The sequence below is a fragment of the Chrysochloris asiatica genome, unplaced genomic scaffold (genome assembly GCF_000296735.1).
Source record: "Chrysochloris asiatica unplaced genomic scaffold, ChrAsi1.0 scaffold00099, whole genome shotgun sequence".
Lineage (NCBI taxonomy): Eukaryota > Metazoa > Chordata > Mammalia > Afrosoricida > Chrysochloridae > Chrysochloris > Chrysochloris asiatica.
Window position 1 is genome coordinate 10,183,104 of NW_006408617.1, and position 16,672 is coordinate 10,199,775.

General features: G+C 40.5%; 1 protein-coding gene across 2 annotated transcripts in view; it reads left to right on the forward strand.

Moving 5' to 3' along the window:
* The window catches only part of CERS6 (ceramide synthase 6), a 424,587-nt gene that overhangs the window by 142,368 nt on the left and 265,547 nt on the right, over positions 1-16,672 (forward strand). For both annotated transcript variants that reach the window (XM_006867010.1, XM_006867009.1), the window contains exon 3: positions 1,706-1,836. In XM_006867010.1, the coding sequence (XP_006867072.1) occupies positions 1,706-1,836 (131 nt within the window). The remainder of the gene's footprint in view (positions 1-1,705; positions 1,837-16,672) is intronic.

The window sequence follows — 16,672 nt, forward strand, 5'->3', positions numbered from 1 at the left end:
ATTACTCTTTTTTTCCTCTTCTTTCTTCTTCTAGTTGAGCTCTGATAATCCAGTCATTGAAGTCAGGTCAAGTGGGTATTATTTGTAAGTGTGGATATTCTTGTGAATTTGCCTTCTCTTCTTATCAGCTGGCGCTTCACTCTCCATTCTAGTCCTCTGTGGCTATGTCACTGACCCTGAGCCCAAGAGTCCCCAGGTTTTGCCCCACTGCTGGCCAACCAGGTCTCCACCAGGTTCACAGGAGTCTGTTGCACGTTGTAGGTCTTAGCTCACAGCTTCATTGCTGTTTTTCCCTCACTTCCCCTTGTCGGTGACAAATGTGGTCACCAATCAGAGCGTGTGTTCTCATTGAGTCTTAGTCTTGGAAGGGGGTTTGCTCTGAGTGGACCTGACCACTGGTCTTGATGTCTCCTGTGCAGCAACTTGCTTGTTCTTGTAGTAATCAGTCAGTCTTCCTATATTGTTTCATATTTTCCCTGTGAGTCTTTCTTTCCAGAAGTATCTTCTGTTCTTCTAGCCGCTCCAGGTTGGTCTGCCCGTCCTTTCAAGTGGAAATTTCTCACCTCTGAAGATTCTGGATGTGGTTCAGGATTCCACCTATAGTCTTATGTAATGCAGAGGCTTCGCTGGAAGCCTCCTTCACTGGGCACATTGTAGCCCCATTTTAGGTATGCCAGTCAGTTATAGGCAGAAGCCGAATTTACAAGCGTTCTATGGTGATATTTCTGACTATTCCTTTCTCTCCCACTCCAGTGTCCATTTTATAATATAATGCAAGGAAAACCAAGATTCAAAGACAGCCAGGCATCTTAACATTATTTCCTCCTTTTTCCCCATTCCAACCATGTCTCAATCCCTGTATTCCAGAGCCCTGTTGTTCCAAGGTTGTGCATACATCATTATTTACCTCTGACCCACTTAGCCCATTCCATGCTTTTTTATCTGTTCTGCGTTATATTGTTTGTGATAATTGGATGTAGTATTTTTCCTGAGTAAGAAAATGATTTGAAAAATGTCCCTTTGCAAATTTGCCTTTACTAGTCAAGTTCCTCCTCCCCTGGAAGGCTAATGAGGCTGACTTAGTGAGTTGACTGTTCCATCAAATTTTCATTGTTACTTAGGATGTACGTTGCTGTTGGATAGTGTGCAAGCATCTGAATGAGGTTCATATTATCCAATGTCGTTTCATAAGAGATTCCTTTTTGTAACAAGTTATTGATGCTTATGTTGCTACTGAAAGGCCTAGGTAGGTTCTTGCTGGTAATTATAGAAATCTCATCCAGTGCTGCTAATGTTAAGTGCTGTGGAGTTGCCCTTGTTTCTTACCATTAGGATCCAGAAAATTTTCTGTCTTTCTTGTTAACTTTTTATTGTGATCTGAGTGAAAGTTTCCTGAGCACATTGGTCAGAGAGTTTTCATTGACTGAGTTTGGGAGGTTAACTAGGTCTTTCTTCAGTCTGGAAACTTCACTGTAACATGTCTGCATTGTAGAAACACACAAACCTCCACTGACAGATGGGTCGTGGCTATACATGTGGTACAATAGATGGGATGCAAACAAGATATCTTGCATGGACGGCAAAAATTGTACCATGAACTATGATACTGGGGAGAGAAATCTCAAAAACATGAATTAGGGGAGATCTGTTTATGGGGAAGATGAAAATGAATTGAAAATAAAAGTGCTGGTACCTTGTTTTGTAGCATCCAGATGAAAAGAGATTGGAAGGCCTCTCCAAGCAGCTGGACTGGGATGTTCGCAGTATTCAGTGTTGGTTTCGACAAAGACGCAACCAGGAGAAGCCCAGCACACTGGCGAAGTTCTGTGAGAGCATGTAAGTTGCTGTTTTTCTTTTTGAAAGAAGAATCTGCCTAAGTATCCATGCCATCCCTGAAGTGGCAAATAACATTTGGGCAACACCTGAAAAGCACATCTTCTGGTGGAAAAAATAATCACGCAAAAACCGGTGGATAGTAGTAGTTCCTAAGAATTTGGGGTTTCAAATTTGGATGCACTAAGTGAAGTTGTTGTTGTTGTTAGGTGCCATCAAGTCGATACGGACTCATAGTGACCCTATGCACAACAGAATTAAACACTGCCCGATCCTGGGTCAACCTCACTACTGTTGTCATGCTTGAGTCCACCAATGCTGCCACTTGGCCAATCCATCTCTCTGGGGTCTTCCTCTTTTTCTCTGACCCGCCACCTTACCAAACATGATATCCTTCTCCAGTAACTCATCTCTTCTGATAATATGTCCAAAGTATGAGAGATGAAGTTTGGCCATCCTTGCCTCCTAAGAGCACTCTTGCTGCACTTCTTCCAACACAGATCTGTTGGTTCTTTTGGCAGCCCATGGCACTTTCAGTATTCTCCTCCAACACCATAACTCCAAAACATCAGTTCTTCTGTGGTCTTCCTCATTCACTATCCAGATTTTGCATGCGTATGAGAAGTACCCCTAATACAATTCCTACAAAGTCAGCAGATTACCAGAGCCTCTGAGGAATTTTCAACCAGTCATTTGGAAATATAGCATTAACATTTATCAGTGGTTATAACTAGAGATGTAGTTCCTAATCACTTGGTGAAGTACCCAAGCCCATGCCCCACTCCAGGTAATCTGATTAAGTAGGGTGAGGCAGGTGGAGTTTGCACCTGGATACTTTGGAAGAAGCTTCCCATGTGATTGTGACACACAGCCTTGCTTAAGAAGCAACAATATCTTAAAATAGATAACTACTGTTTAGAAATACGAAACATTGAATTAGAAACCCAGAGAACACAGCTTTGGTGTTCATAGCTGTAGGTTCTAAATATAACAATCCTATTGCTTTCCTTTATGCAAGTTACTGTTTAGAAAATATAGAATTCCTTCAGGTGACTGGTATTTCATTTTTCAGCAATATGGAATAGTACCAATATGTAAGTCAAACAGTGCCCATAAGCATCTACTGGCATGTCCGATGTTTGGCACACCCAGATATTAAATGCAGGTGAATTTAGTAGAAGTAGTGATTCCATGAGTGTTGAAGAGCAAAGATGTCAGCTTGAGGACTAAGGTGTGCCTGACCCAAGCCATGGTATTTTCAATAACCTCATATGCATGTGAAAGCTGGACAGTAGAAGAATTGATGCTTTTGAGTTATGGTGTTGGAGGAGAATATTGAAAGTGCCACAGGCTGCCAAAAGAACCAATAGATTTGTTTTGGAAGAAGTGCAGCCAGCGTGCTCCTTGGAGGCCAATATGGCCTTTGGACATATTGTCAGGAGGGACCAGTCACTGGAGAAGGATATCATGTTTAGTAAGGTGGAGGGTCAGAGAAAAAGAGGAAGACCTCCAATGAGATGGAGTGACCAAGTGGCAATATCAATGGACTCAAGTGTGGCAACAGTAGTGAGGTTGGCCCAGGATCTGGCAGTGTTTCGTTCTGCTGTGCATAAGGTCACTATGGGTGGGTACTAACTCGATGGCACCTAACAAGAACACAAAGTGATTCCATGAGTAATATGCTGTAATGATGTTTTTTCTTTTTCTCCTTTTTCCTTGATGTCAGTCATTCAAAGCCCTGACTGACAGTTGTGATGAATATTCTTCCAGACACATTGAAATCATTATTGGAAGCAGAAATAGAGATTTTTCCAAGAGGGAGTAAAGATTTCTTAAAAAAAAAAAAAAAAGAATTTTTCATGTGAGACATTTTGGGAGGAACTGGTTCAAAATGGAAACTGATGACGGGTTGGCATCATTCTTTCAGCCTCCTGAAATTTGTAATTCTCCTCCAACAATGTTATAAGAGTTGTACGTTATTATCATTCAGGGAGAAACAGGATGAGGCAGAAAAAAGATGTCAGAATATGCGGCTTCCCTCTTATTTGTGCCCTACCACCGTTCATCATTTTTGAGTATTGTTCATTACATTTAATAGCATACATCTCAGAGTAAATGTTATATCTGGCTTTTGTTTAAACAATCTCCAATTGACTGGAAAGATAAATCTCTCAGATGATAACCTCAAAATGTAGGGCAAGGAATATTCACACTTCACAGATTACTATTAATTTATTTCAATTGAACTTTGTGCCAGATGGTGCGGAAGTTAGGGAGCGCACGTGCAAAATTAGGGCTCTAGATTTTCTTTCTTCTTGGAGTTCCATTTTAGAGTTGATGCTGACTGAAACTACCCCAAATGTTGCCAGGTCTGGATACTTCTCAAGAGTGGCAGCAGCCTCACTAAAACCTGGGAACTTCTTTTGAAACTGTGACTTGACATCTGCAATGCAGCCCTGTGATTTCCTGAATCTGTGATTCCTTTCAACTAAGGATAATTCAGCAGCGAGAAATGATTGGCTCATCCAGTTGTCCTCATTCTACCAGTTTGGACACTGAATCTAAGTAATTTTTCTTACTTGGACAAGTCAGCATTTCCTTTTGTGACCTTATGTAGAAATTTGTTGTTGTTAATTGCCATTGAGTTGGTTCACACTCATAGTGACCCCTGCATAGGGTTTCAGAGGCTGTAAGTCTTTGTGGAGCAGAAAGCCTTATTTTTCTCCCATGGAGTGGCTGGTAGGCTCGAAATGCTGACCTTGTGACTAATAGTCCATGCTTATCCTACAAAGCCACCGTGTTCCCTAGTTTGAAAGTTGTTCTGAAGTGCTGTTGAGTAGGTTCCAATTCATAGTGACCCTGTTTAGTGTTTCTGAGGAGCAGCTGGTGAGTTGGAACTGCTGACCTTGTGCTTCGAACCGACCTTGTGGTCCAGTATGTATTCTACAGTGCCACAGCTAGGAAGGAGGGTGAGAATTACAGTTCAAGTCTTTTAAATCCCTTTATTTTAGACCAATCTTTAATCTGATGAAGTTTCATTGGTGACTCAGATACCTGCTTGCCAAGCAATTAACTTGCATTTTGGCGAGAGCCTTAAAATTTTCCATACATTCCATAAGCTGATGGTGGACAAAGTTTGCTTAAAAAAAAAAAAAAAATAAAAAAAAGATTCCTTTTTGATTTTCTCCAGTAGATCATATCATGAGCATGGTTTGCAAAGTTTATTACCAGAATTCCTCCGAAGATTGATAAAATATTTAAAGGGGAAAATAAGAATTCACTTCTAGAAAAGGGCATCTTCTTGTTTCTAGTACCAGGATAAATCATTAGCAATGTGCATCTGCTGACCATGAGGCTTAAAAAAAAATTAGTCATAAATTGAAGAACAACCTCTGAGTTCTTCAGAAGTATGTGTTTCAGTTGTTTTACTGCTGTTGTGGTGATGGTAGTGGTTGTCCATTAATACAAACAGTCTCTTAAAAAATGTGGCACCGAACCATCTCTCTCACAGCACCCTTTGCCCAGCTGGGTTCAGGTCCATTGCAATGACCACACAGAATTCAGACATCATAGTCACAATGGTGGGGTTTACTGGGGAAGTTAACAGGTTGCCGTTCAGGGTCAGAAATGCTCAGGGCACAGTTATATCCGTGTACACAGCTTCTTCTCAGCCCACGGACAGGCCTGTCTGTCTACTCAGTGTTACAACACTCTTTAGCTCTTCTAGGGTTGCTAATAAATGCCTATAGGACACACCATTCCACCATAAGCCTCAACCTGCAGACACTCTGCTCTAGCTCTGTGGGTTAGCAAACTGATCACCCCACTCCCACATACACCAAAAAAAACGTGCCTGGAGGCACCTCACTCTGCAAGTAAGTCTCCTGCCCAGAGTCACTCTTCACTTGCTCCATGGGCTGGGAACATAAAACTCACTATTCTGTCTTGTACTGCAGGTTCTTGGGTCTTGCCCTCTGCCACTCCTCTGGTGCCATAGCCGACTGTCCCTGAGTGGAGGAAGTCTCAGTGTCCAAAGGACGTGCTCCACTCTGTCTCTTTTTCTTTGATGCTAGTGAGTTCCCCACCTACCCATGGTAGAGTTCCAAACTGTTACAGTCACAGTTTACTCTGTCAACAATTATTCACAACTAGATCATGCCTCCTATCAGTATCTTATCCCACCTTTCCTTACCCAGGCCCACCAGGAAAAGAGTTATTTGGTGGGAGTTACAAGATCTTAGACTAGAAGAGACATATTACATAATGCATTATACCACACAGACCTCGGAATTGTTGAGCACCTTTGTCATCCACAGCACATAATTATAGACCTAGTTATTGCTCAAATTTGGTGGAATTAGGCAGTGGCCTGGTGTTCAGAACTAGTCCTTTAAAACAGTTCTTAAATCTATGAGTTGTATTTAGGTCAATTTTCAATCTAGGGCATGGCTTAGCAAAGTTTTTGTATTTTTTTTTTAAATCTATATAAAGGCTATAAAGTAAATATTTTAGGCTTTGCAAGGTAAGTAGTCTGTTATAGTTACTTAGCTCTGCTATTGAAGCATAAAATGGCCCTAGAAAATATGTAGACAAGTGAGCATGTTTGTGTTCCAGTAATACCTTATTTGTGAATACTGAAATTTGAATTTCATGTAATTTTCATGTGCCACCAAATATTATTCTTTACAAATGTACAGCGGTCTAACTAGATTTATTAAGGCCTAAGTCAGAATCATTGGCATTGGGTTTGGTTTGGTTTCGACAATGTTCTTATTCAATTTTTTTTTATTGTGGGAAAATATATATAACAAAACATTTGTCATTTCAACCTTTTAAAAATGTACATTTCAGTGATATTACCTACATTCACCTTATTGTGCAACCATCCTCACTGTACATTTTCAAATGCTTTTTTCCCTGAATAGAAACTTAGTACACCTTAAGTAATGATGTCACTTTACCCACGCCCCTAGTTCTTGGTAACCACACCTAAACATTTGTCCCTATGTATGAATTTGCCTATTCTAAATATTTCATATAAGTGGGGTCAAACAATATTTACCCTTTTGTGTCTGACTTATTTTCCTAGTGTAATGTTTTCAAGATTTGTCCATGTTATAGAATTTATCATAACTTTATTTCTTTTCATAGCTAAATAATATTTCATCATATATATAATGGCCTTAACAGCAACAACAACCCCACCATAAACATCGTAGAAAATTTTGAAGGGCTCTGATAGCACAGTGAGGCTTTCTGCTCCCATAAAGATGTACAGGCTCAGAAACCGCGTACAGGGTTGTTATGAGTTGGAACCGACTCCACGGCACACAAGCACCACCACATTTATATGCATTGTGTGCACTGGACCTCAAGGTCAGTTTGAACCACAAGGTTGGTGGTTCAAACTCACCAGCTGTTCCTTGGAAACCCTATGCAGGGTCACTATGAGTTGGAACTGACTTGATGTCACTTACCAACAATATATGTAGATACACAGACACATACACTACAACCCACCCATTGCCACTGAGTTGATTCTGACTCAGAGTGACCCTTTAGGACAGAGTAGAACTGTTTCTAAGGGTTTCTATGATTGTAAATCTTTATGGAAGCAAAGCAGACTACCACATTTTTCTCACGTGGAGACCCCTGTGTCTCCAGGACTCCACACATACCATCTCTTATTTTTCTATTCATCTGTTGGGAGTCCTGGTGTGGCACTGTAGGATAAGCACCGAACTGCTAACTGAAAGGTTAGTGTTTCTAACCCATCAGCAGCAACTCTGAAACCCTATACAGGGTCGCTGAGTCAGAACTGACTTGATGATACTTAACAACATTCATCTGTCGAAGGAGTCTCCTGGTGGTGTAGTAAGTTGGTGTTGGGCTACCAACTGCAGGGTCAGCAGTTCAGATCCACCAGTCGCTCCGTAGGAGAAAGATGAGGCTTTCTGCTCCCATGAAGATTTATAGGCTTGGAAACACGATACAGGATCGCCATGAGCCTGAAGTGACTTGATGGCACACCATTCCCATCACAATTCATTTGTTGATGGACACTTGGATTGTTTCCACCTTCTGGTTATTATGAATAAGGCTGCGAGTGTTATGTGCCATTCAGTTGGTTCTGGCTTGTAGTGACCCTGTGTAGGGTTTGAGAGAGCCACTGCTGGGTCTGAGCCACTGACCTTGCAGTTAGTCCTGTGCTTATCCTACAGTGCCATAGATTGACATTCAGGAATTTGTTTGAGTTCCTAGTCTCAATTCTTTAGGGTGTATAGTTACGAAATTGCAGGAACATGTGCTAATTCATTGCTTAACTTTTTGAAAATCATCCAGCTGTTTCTCGCAGTGGCTGCATTGTTTTAGGCTCTCACTAGTAGTGACTGAGGGTCCCAGTTTCTCCTTACCTGCGTCAACACTTGCTATGTTCTGTTTTTCCTATCTTAGGTATCCTAGTGGGTATGAAGTGATATCTCATTGTAGTTTTGGATTGCATTGCTGAACTACCGTCTGCCCTTATAAAAAAACAACAAATGTATCTGCCATTTCTCTTATTGTTTAATCTTTGTAAAATATGACTAATTTTTTTATTTAGAACAGAAGTATGATGATCATTATGATGAACTTAGTTTATCAAAGTTATATGAAAGTTTACGTAATATTCATGAAAACACTCCAAAGCCTTCCATCCAGAAATAAATACTTGAACATTTGGTACTTTCTGTATATCTTTTTTTAGATGTGTGTGCACACAAAAACACACACACATAATGTGTAACTGAGCTTAATGCCTGTCCTTCTTGAGATTTCTTATAAAGCCTCCCTCATCAGGATACATTATGTTTCATGTTTGGTCAGTTCTGCTGTTACATGGAGTAGACATTCCTAAACATCGCAGTGTTATGCTAAGTTGAAGCCAAAAACCGAACTAAACTATCCAACCAAACGAAACTTTTCCTTTACAGGGAAAATGCGCTAATGTTACAACATCAAATACTTATTAGAGGCACATTAGACATGTTAACTAGCTAAGAAACAATCAAATTGTGGAAAAGCAAGGGTACTTTATCGCCCTGAATAAACAAACAAAACCATTGAAGTTTGCTTATGGAAGTGGACTTCGAAGGGATTACTGTTGTGAGCTGCTGCAACGTGGTGGAAGAGTTACTGGCATCTGAGGGAGAGTTCTAATAACAGATGGAGTTAAGTGTGGCCCTTACTAGGAGGGGTTCACAAAGTTCATGGAAAAATTCCATTATCTTTTCATTCATTTTTTTCTATGAACTTTTTGAAGTCACCTCATATATATGTGTGGGTCTTGTGTATTCCAATGTGACTTGAGTCCGTCGGATGCAATTTTCTGTGTTCACATAGAATGAAGGCAAACACCAAATGGATGGCCCAGTCACACTGGAAGACACTCACAATACACACTTACACAGTAAGCTTTCTAGCACTAGCTGACAGTAAAGGGTCCCAGTTTAAGGGGTGAGCTATAGAACAGGTAAGCCATGCTTGTATCTTCTCTGTAATAAAAACCCGTGGGGCGCTTGGGAGAGTTGTTTGACCTCCCTCAGCTTTAGTTTCCTTGTAAAATGAAGCTACATTAATATATTATCAATGCCATATATTAGCTAAGGAGTCCTGATGTGGCACTGTGGGCTAATGTGCTGGACTGCAAGATCGATTTGCACTACACGATCGACAGTTTAAGCTCACCAGCCAGCCTCTCCTTGGAAACCCTATACAGGATTGCTATGAGTCGGAAGCATTTTGAAGGCACTTAACAACAGCAATATATTAGCTCAATCAGTTAATGTACAAAAGGTATTCAAAAGGTTAGTGGGAAAAATTCCACTATCTTTTAATTCTATTTTTTCCATGAGCTTTTTAAAGCCCCTTTTATGGTGTTTATAAAGGTGCCTTGTACACAGTAAAGGGATAGTGAAGGTTAGCTTCCTTCCATATAGTCACATGATCTGTTGTTATGTTGGTCTAACATGGACAACAACACATAATTACTAATATATCACAGCCAGTGCTTTGGGCACCCTCCAAATAGCAAGCATACCACCTTGCACAGGTGACTCTGGTGTTTGTCATTTTGGGAGGAGAGATCCGAGGTTGTGATGTAAAGAGAATAAGTTCTCAATTTACAATAAAGCTCCTTTATTCTGTAGACCCCTCCAAGGATGTAGAGGCCACGTGGATTTACTTGCCTACCAACTTGGTCTTTGCTTACATACAAGTAAAGTATGCAAAACCAGATGAGCTCAGAGCCACAGAGCCTGCGCTGCTGTGTAGCACCACAGAAGTGGATGAGAGAGCTTGCTACTTCAGCAGGGAGTGGTATCTGCGGTGCCTGTAGAAGTCAAATGCTTTTGAAGCGCCACATGAGAAATGTCAGAACACACCGAGAATGGCTTTGAACCACAGAGATTTAAAATGTGCCCAGGTGATTCTGAGAAGGACACAGCTTGCCTCCCCCAGGGTGGAGAGCAGAACAAAGACTGGTGCCCAGTGGTGCTGCTTCCATAGGGCCTCCGCTAGTGTGGCCCAGATAGTCCAGTCAGCCAGCCTTATTCTGAAGGTCAGCAGGGCTTCCAGGTACAGGAGTTTGCTGTTAAGTGTAATGTTTATGGACTATGTTTTCTGTGCAGATGAAGGACTAGGAGATCTGGGACAGATGATCTTGAGAACAATTCGAGTGTGGGAGTCTGAAAAAGGAAAATAAAATAAGAATGCCTATTTATTAGGTCATAATAGGTCATTCTTGTGACTGGATGAGCAGGTGTATGTGCAATGTGCTTCTCTCGGTGCCTGATTTTCTTTCACTTGGATTGCAAAGTTCAGTGGGCAACCATTTATGACCTTGATTCTGCTTGGAATTAAAGTGGTGCTGTGGGTTAATGTGCTGGACTTCAAAGTTGATTTGAACTGCAAGGTCGGCGGTTCAAGCTCACCAGTCTCTCCTTGGAAACCCTATACAGGGTCGCTATGGGTTAGAACTGACTTGACAACACTTACCACCACCACCAACAATATCTTGGTTAGGGAACATAGCTTACAATGCTGACGTGAAATGTCTCTTTTCTAGGAATTCTTCCACATTGTCCCAGTTCTGGGTCTTGTCTCTCTCTCTCTCTTTTATTTATTTATTTATTTTAACTTTTTTATTGTGGATTGAGTGAAAGTTGACAGATAAGATTGTCAGTTTTATTTTCAACCAATACATTTTGTTTCATCTAAATGATTACAATCCCCTCTCTGCAACAACAGATTATCCTGCTTACTCTATGTGACTTTCCTTTTACATCTTATTTTTCACAAGTCAACAAAGCAAAAACATTTGATGTACACATACAAAGCAGAAAACATATATTCATTTAAATTTCCAAATGACACACTTTGCAAGACAGTTTCTTGCCCATAGGCACACAACCTTTCTTAGTCCATAATAGGCCTTGTTTCTTAACCTGTCATCAAGAGAACTTGATTTTTTTTTTTTTTAAGTTTTTATTGTGAATTGAGTGATAGTTTACATGGGAGAATGTCAGTTTTACACTCTTTCTATTGTATTTCATTTAGTTGCAATGATTACAATCCCCTCTGTGCATCATATTTGCTTCTATTCCCTCTGGGGTTTTTTTTTGTGGGGGGCATGGGGGATGTGCACAAAAGCACTCAGGAATATATAAACATTTAAGCAACCAAAGGGCACATTCACACAGCCTTTCTCTTTCCAAGAGTCTAGAGTCCTCAGCTGCTCTGTTTCTCCATGTCCTCGTCTCTGCCTCTATCTCTAGTGTTGCTGCTTTTCTGGATAGAGACCCACATTCCACTAGTGCTCTTCTCCTTTGATGGTCCTAGGGTCCTCTGTTCCTGGACTGTAAGATTAACTGCTCCCCCTTTTTGTTACAGAACTTCTACCTTTACAGCTGTGACAATTGCAATTAGTCATGATAACAGTTACTCACTATTGAATCATAAGAATCTTATACCCATCTCCTTTTACCAGACCCATCTAGACAAGATGAATGCTATTTATTGGGGAATCCATCTTCCCCCGCACACTCTGAAACTAAACTCCCTCTTGAAAACTTGTAAGCCAGTCACTTCATGCCTGTATTGTCCCCATCCCCCATTTAACGAAGCCAGTGTCTAAGTTGCCTGTCCCTATCAACCCTGTGTACAGAGGGGATAGGAATGATCCTTGATGTGAAGATTCCTTCCCTCTTGGTTCGTATTTTGAGCTACTACATCCGTAAGTATAGGTCAAGTTCATGCAATTATAGTAATTTACACTTGTTTCCTTTATCAAAAAATTTTTCTATCTTCCTCTAGTTGAGTTCTGATCATCAAGCCATCAAAGCTAGGGCAAAGCTAGGGTACTGTCTACACATTTGGGCATTCCTATGTGTCTCCCCTCACTTCATATCAGCTGGACGCTTCATTCTCAGCTCTAGTCCTCCGTGGCTGTGTCCTTGTCCATGGGCCCAGGAGTCTCCAGGTCTCACTATACTTGGGACCAACCAGCCTTTCCTGGTCTTTCTCTCAGCTCCAGGTTGATGGGAGTCTATGGAACGTGGTCAAACTCAGACCATATCTTCATTGTTGCCTTTCCCTTACTTCCACTCACCAGTAGGCCAACCAGACTGCCATTTTTGTTTTTGATTTTTCTTGCTGGTCTTTCTTTCAAGAACTATCTTCTGTTTCTGTAGCTGTTCCAGGCAGGTCTGCTTGTCCTTTTAAGTAGGAATGTCCCACCTCAGAAGGAGAACTTGATTTTTGATCCTGAAGGAGGAAACACTTTGTTGCTTCTTCTTGAGAATCCAGTCTTCCCAGAAATTCAGAGAGAATTTGCCTTCTCTCACTTTCCTCCTTTTCAATTTTTCCTCCTTTGCATTCACCTCCCACTGTCACTGGGTAGGGCCTTCTGCTTGGAGTTCCTTCAGGTTCAAGCCTTTCTGTGAGTGCTCCATGTGGCCATATTCCTCTTCAGGTAGCAGGCAGGAGCCTTAAAAGAACCTTCCACTATTACTAGTTTGCCTTAAAATTTGGCATATTAAACATACCCCTAATATTTAAATGCAGCACCTAATAATGCATGTGGGTGGTGCAAACCATTAATGTGATTACTGTTACCAAAAGGATGATGGTTCAAGTTCACCCAGAGGTACCTTGGAATAAAGGCCTGGTTATCTACTTTGGGGGAAAACAACAACAAAACATTCACTGAAAACCCTACGGAGCACACAGTTCTACTTGGACAAACACTAAGTCACCATAGTTGGAATCAACATAGTGGTAAATGGTTTAATGTAATGAGTGAAAATGTTTGTGTGTAAGGTGGTAATCTTGGTATTTTCTTATTTAGGTGCCGTTGAATCAGTTCTAACTCACAGAGACTTTATGCACAAAGGAACAAAACATTACCTGGGTCCTGCACCATTCTCACAATTGTTGGCAATTAGACTAAACAGTAGGTACCCAGACGTTTACTAAATGGGGAAGATTTGAATAGCTGCTAAGTGACTATTGGGAAAGCAAGTCTTTGAGGTTTCTTTGTAGGCTTCCCAAATCTAAATTCATAGAGAACCCCTCTCTATGTTAAGAATCTTCACTAAGCAGTTAAGGCCAATTGCTTTGATTTTTTTTTTTTTTCTTAATAGACTATTTTTAGAACATGCTTAGGTCTATAGAAGAGATGTGCAGAAAATTCCCACATACCCACTTTACTCCTGAACAGTTTCTCCTCCTATTAACATCTTATATCCCTGCATAGTGCTACTATTGATGAAATAATATTAATACATGCATACTAACTAAAGCCATAGTTTGCATTAAGGTTCACACTTTGTATTGTATAGTTCTAGGGGTTTGACAAATGTGTCCACTATTTTAGTATTCTACAGAATCATTTCACTGTCCTAAAAAATGCCCTGTGCTCTATTCCTCCTGCCCCTGCGCCTCCGACAACTACTGATCTTTCAGTCATCTCTGTAGCCTTGCTTTTTCCAAACTGTCATGTAGTTGAAATCAGACAGTACATAGCTTTTTCAGGCAAACTTCTCTCTCTTCACAATATGCACTTAAGGTCTCTTCATGTCTTTTTGTGCCTCATTTCTTTTTACTGTTGAATAATATTTCATTTTATGTTTGTTAGTCCATTCACCTACCAAAGGACATCTTGGTTTCTCCCAATTTGGGGCAACTATAAAATATTTCAGGTTTTTACTGCAAGGTAAGCTACTCATAATGTCTCTAAGGCTAGCCTGATTTAAGCAAATTAAAGTGTTTTAGAAAATCATGTAAAAGTTTTCCAGTGTTTTTATTTTGCATATATATGCTATTTTCTGCTCTCAGTGGTCAGCTATGTGGAAAATTTGATAATACTGTTCTCCTGAGGATATACTACGAGTGAGGAATTTGATGCAATATCACATAGGGTAGGTCAGAGTTAATGGGTATAAAGATCAATGTGTAAATCTTGGTCATATTGCTGAATTCTAAAATGTTCTGCTAACTCCTACTCTCCCTTTATTTAACAACAGACATAATCGAATTGAATATTTCCATTTAATACATTATTTACAATGATAGTTTTTTTTTTATGCAGATGTGATGGAAACTTAATGTTGGTTAGAGACTTAGATTGTGGAGGAGGGAGAAGAAAGAGATGGTTATTTACTATGACTGTGTTGTGTTCAGCTCTTCTGTTGGGTCCATTATATTTGATCTTCACAAAAACACTGTGCAACAGTAGTCCTTATCAAGTCCATTTTTACTCAGGAGAAAACTGAAGATTGAGTTACCATATTGTAAAGAGTACTTGTGAATTAGCAAACCAAATTTTAAATGAACAAATTTAAGAATTGATCAATCTGGAGAACTTCTTATGAATATATTATATGATGGGTTTGGGGACAGAATTAACATAGGAAGTGTATAGCCTATATAGTAGATCATGTAACCATTTTAATATAATTTTTATCTTTTAAAAGAATAATATTTGTCTAGTGAAACCATCTTGGAATGAGATTATGCAGGACTGGTGTGGTGCTGTAGGAACAGCAGGGGACTGCAAACCATAAGGTGCTCCTTGGAAACCCTGTATAGGGTCGCTGTGATTCCGAACCGACTTGACAGAACTTAACAACAACAATAACATTCAACAATGAAGCATGCACCATTAAGCTACATCAGGTGCTAGAAGACTCACTACATGTGGAAATGCATTTCTTATGCTGGGTTGTTTGTGCTCCTTGTCAGTAGACAGAGCTGCCTTTGATGTTTCTTCTTTTGGTTCTCCCTTCCTTTGCGGTAAGTGGGTGGGGACAAGGAATAGGTGAGGAGCTGGTGGAGCTAGGAATAAGAGGAATGTATTCTGACTTATACCAAGTACAACCAAATGGTTTAAAGATCAACATACTATTCGCAGGAAAATAAAAGCCAGGAGAGAAATTTCTATCTTATAGGAATGCGATATATGCCTTTTTATGATGAAATAAGGCCTGAGGGGTTTATAATGGAGACTATTCCTGATTTCAGTTCATACTAAATCCACTTCTGCAGGATGACTTGAATTTGGGTGTGTCAATTCAATTTGATTAATTAAAAAATAAAATATTGCCTTATCTGGAATTTTGACATAGTTATGTGAACCCTGGTCAAATCTATAGTATATTAAAACCTAAAAGTTTCTCTTGGCTCATCACTCTAAGTGTTATTTCTATTTCTTTCCAATCCTTATGTAGTTCAATAAACTTTTTTTTTTTTTTTTTTGAACATTTGCTGTATGCTGGATTCTGTGTCAGGTGCTAGATGGAAAAACAGGACCTTTCTGTCGTCACCCTGTAACTGATTGGCATACCTTAAAGGGGGCTAGAAGTTGCCCAGTGAAAGAGGCTTCATGTGGAGTCTTTGCATTGTATAAGACCATAGATGGAATCCTGAACCCCATTCAGAATCCTCTGAGGCGGGAAATTTCCACTTGAAAGGACAAGCAGACCAGCCTGGAGTGGCTAGAAGAACAGAAGATACTTCGTGAAAGAAAGACTTGCAGAAAAAAAACAAAAAAACAATAATGGCAGTCTGATTGACTACTACAAGAACAAGCAAACTGTTTGTCTGGGAGCCATCAAGTTAAGTGGTTGGGTCCCCTCAGAGCAAACCCCCTTCCAAGACTAAGACTCAAGGGGAATACACAAGCAGGTACATGGTCTGGTTGGGGACCACGTTGGTCACCGATAAGGGGAAGAGGGGGAAAAACAGCAATGAAGTTGAGAGCTAAGACCGGCCACATTCAATAAACTCCTGTGAACCTGGGTGGAGACCTGGTTGGCCAGTAATATGGCAAGACCCGGGGACTCCTGGGCCCAGAGACAGTGACATGGCCACAGAAGACTAGAACGGAGAGCGAATCATCCAGCTAATATGAAATGAGGGGAGATTCACAAGAATACCCATACTTGTAGTAGTACCCACTTGACCTGGCTTCAATGGCTGGATGATCAGAACTCAACTAGAAGAAAGAAGAGGAAAAAAAAGAGTAACCTGCTACAATTTGATGAACTTGACCTATACGTATGGATATAGTAGCTCAAAAAAGGGAACAAATCTTTACAGCGAGGATCATTCCCACCCCCTCAGTATACAGGGTGGACAGGGATGGGCAACATAGACTTTGGCTACCCAAAATGGGGGGAGGGGAGTCTACAAAGGCAAGAAGTGACTGGCTTACAAGCTTTCAAGAGGGAGCCTAGTTCCAGACAGGGTGGGGGATGGTAGAACATCCACTGAACTGTTTACAATCGGTTGGGACAGGGCTAAT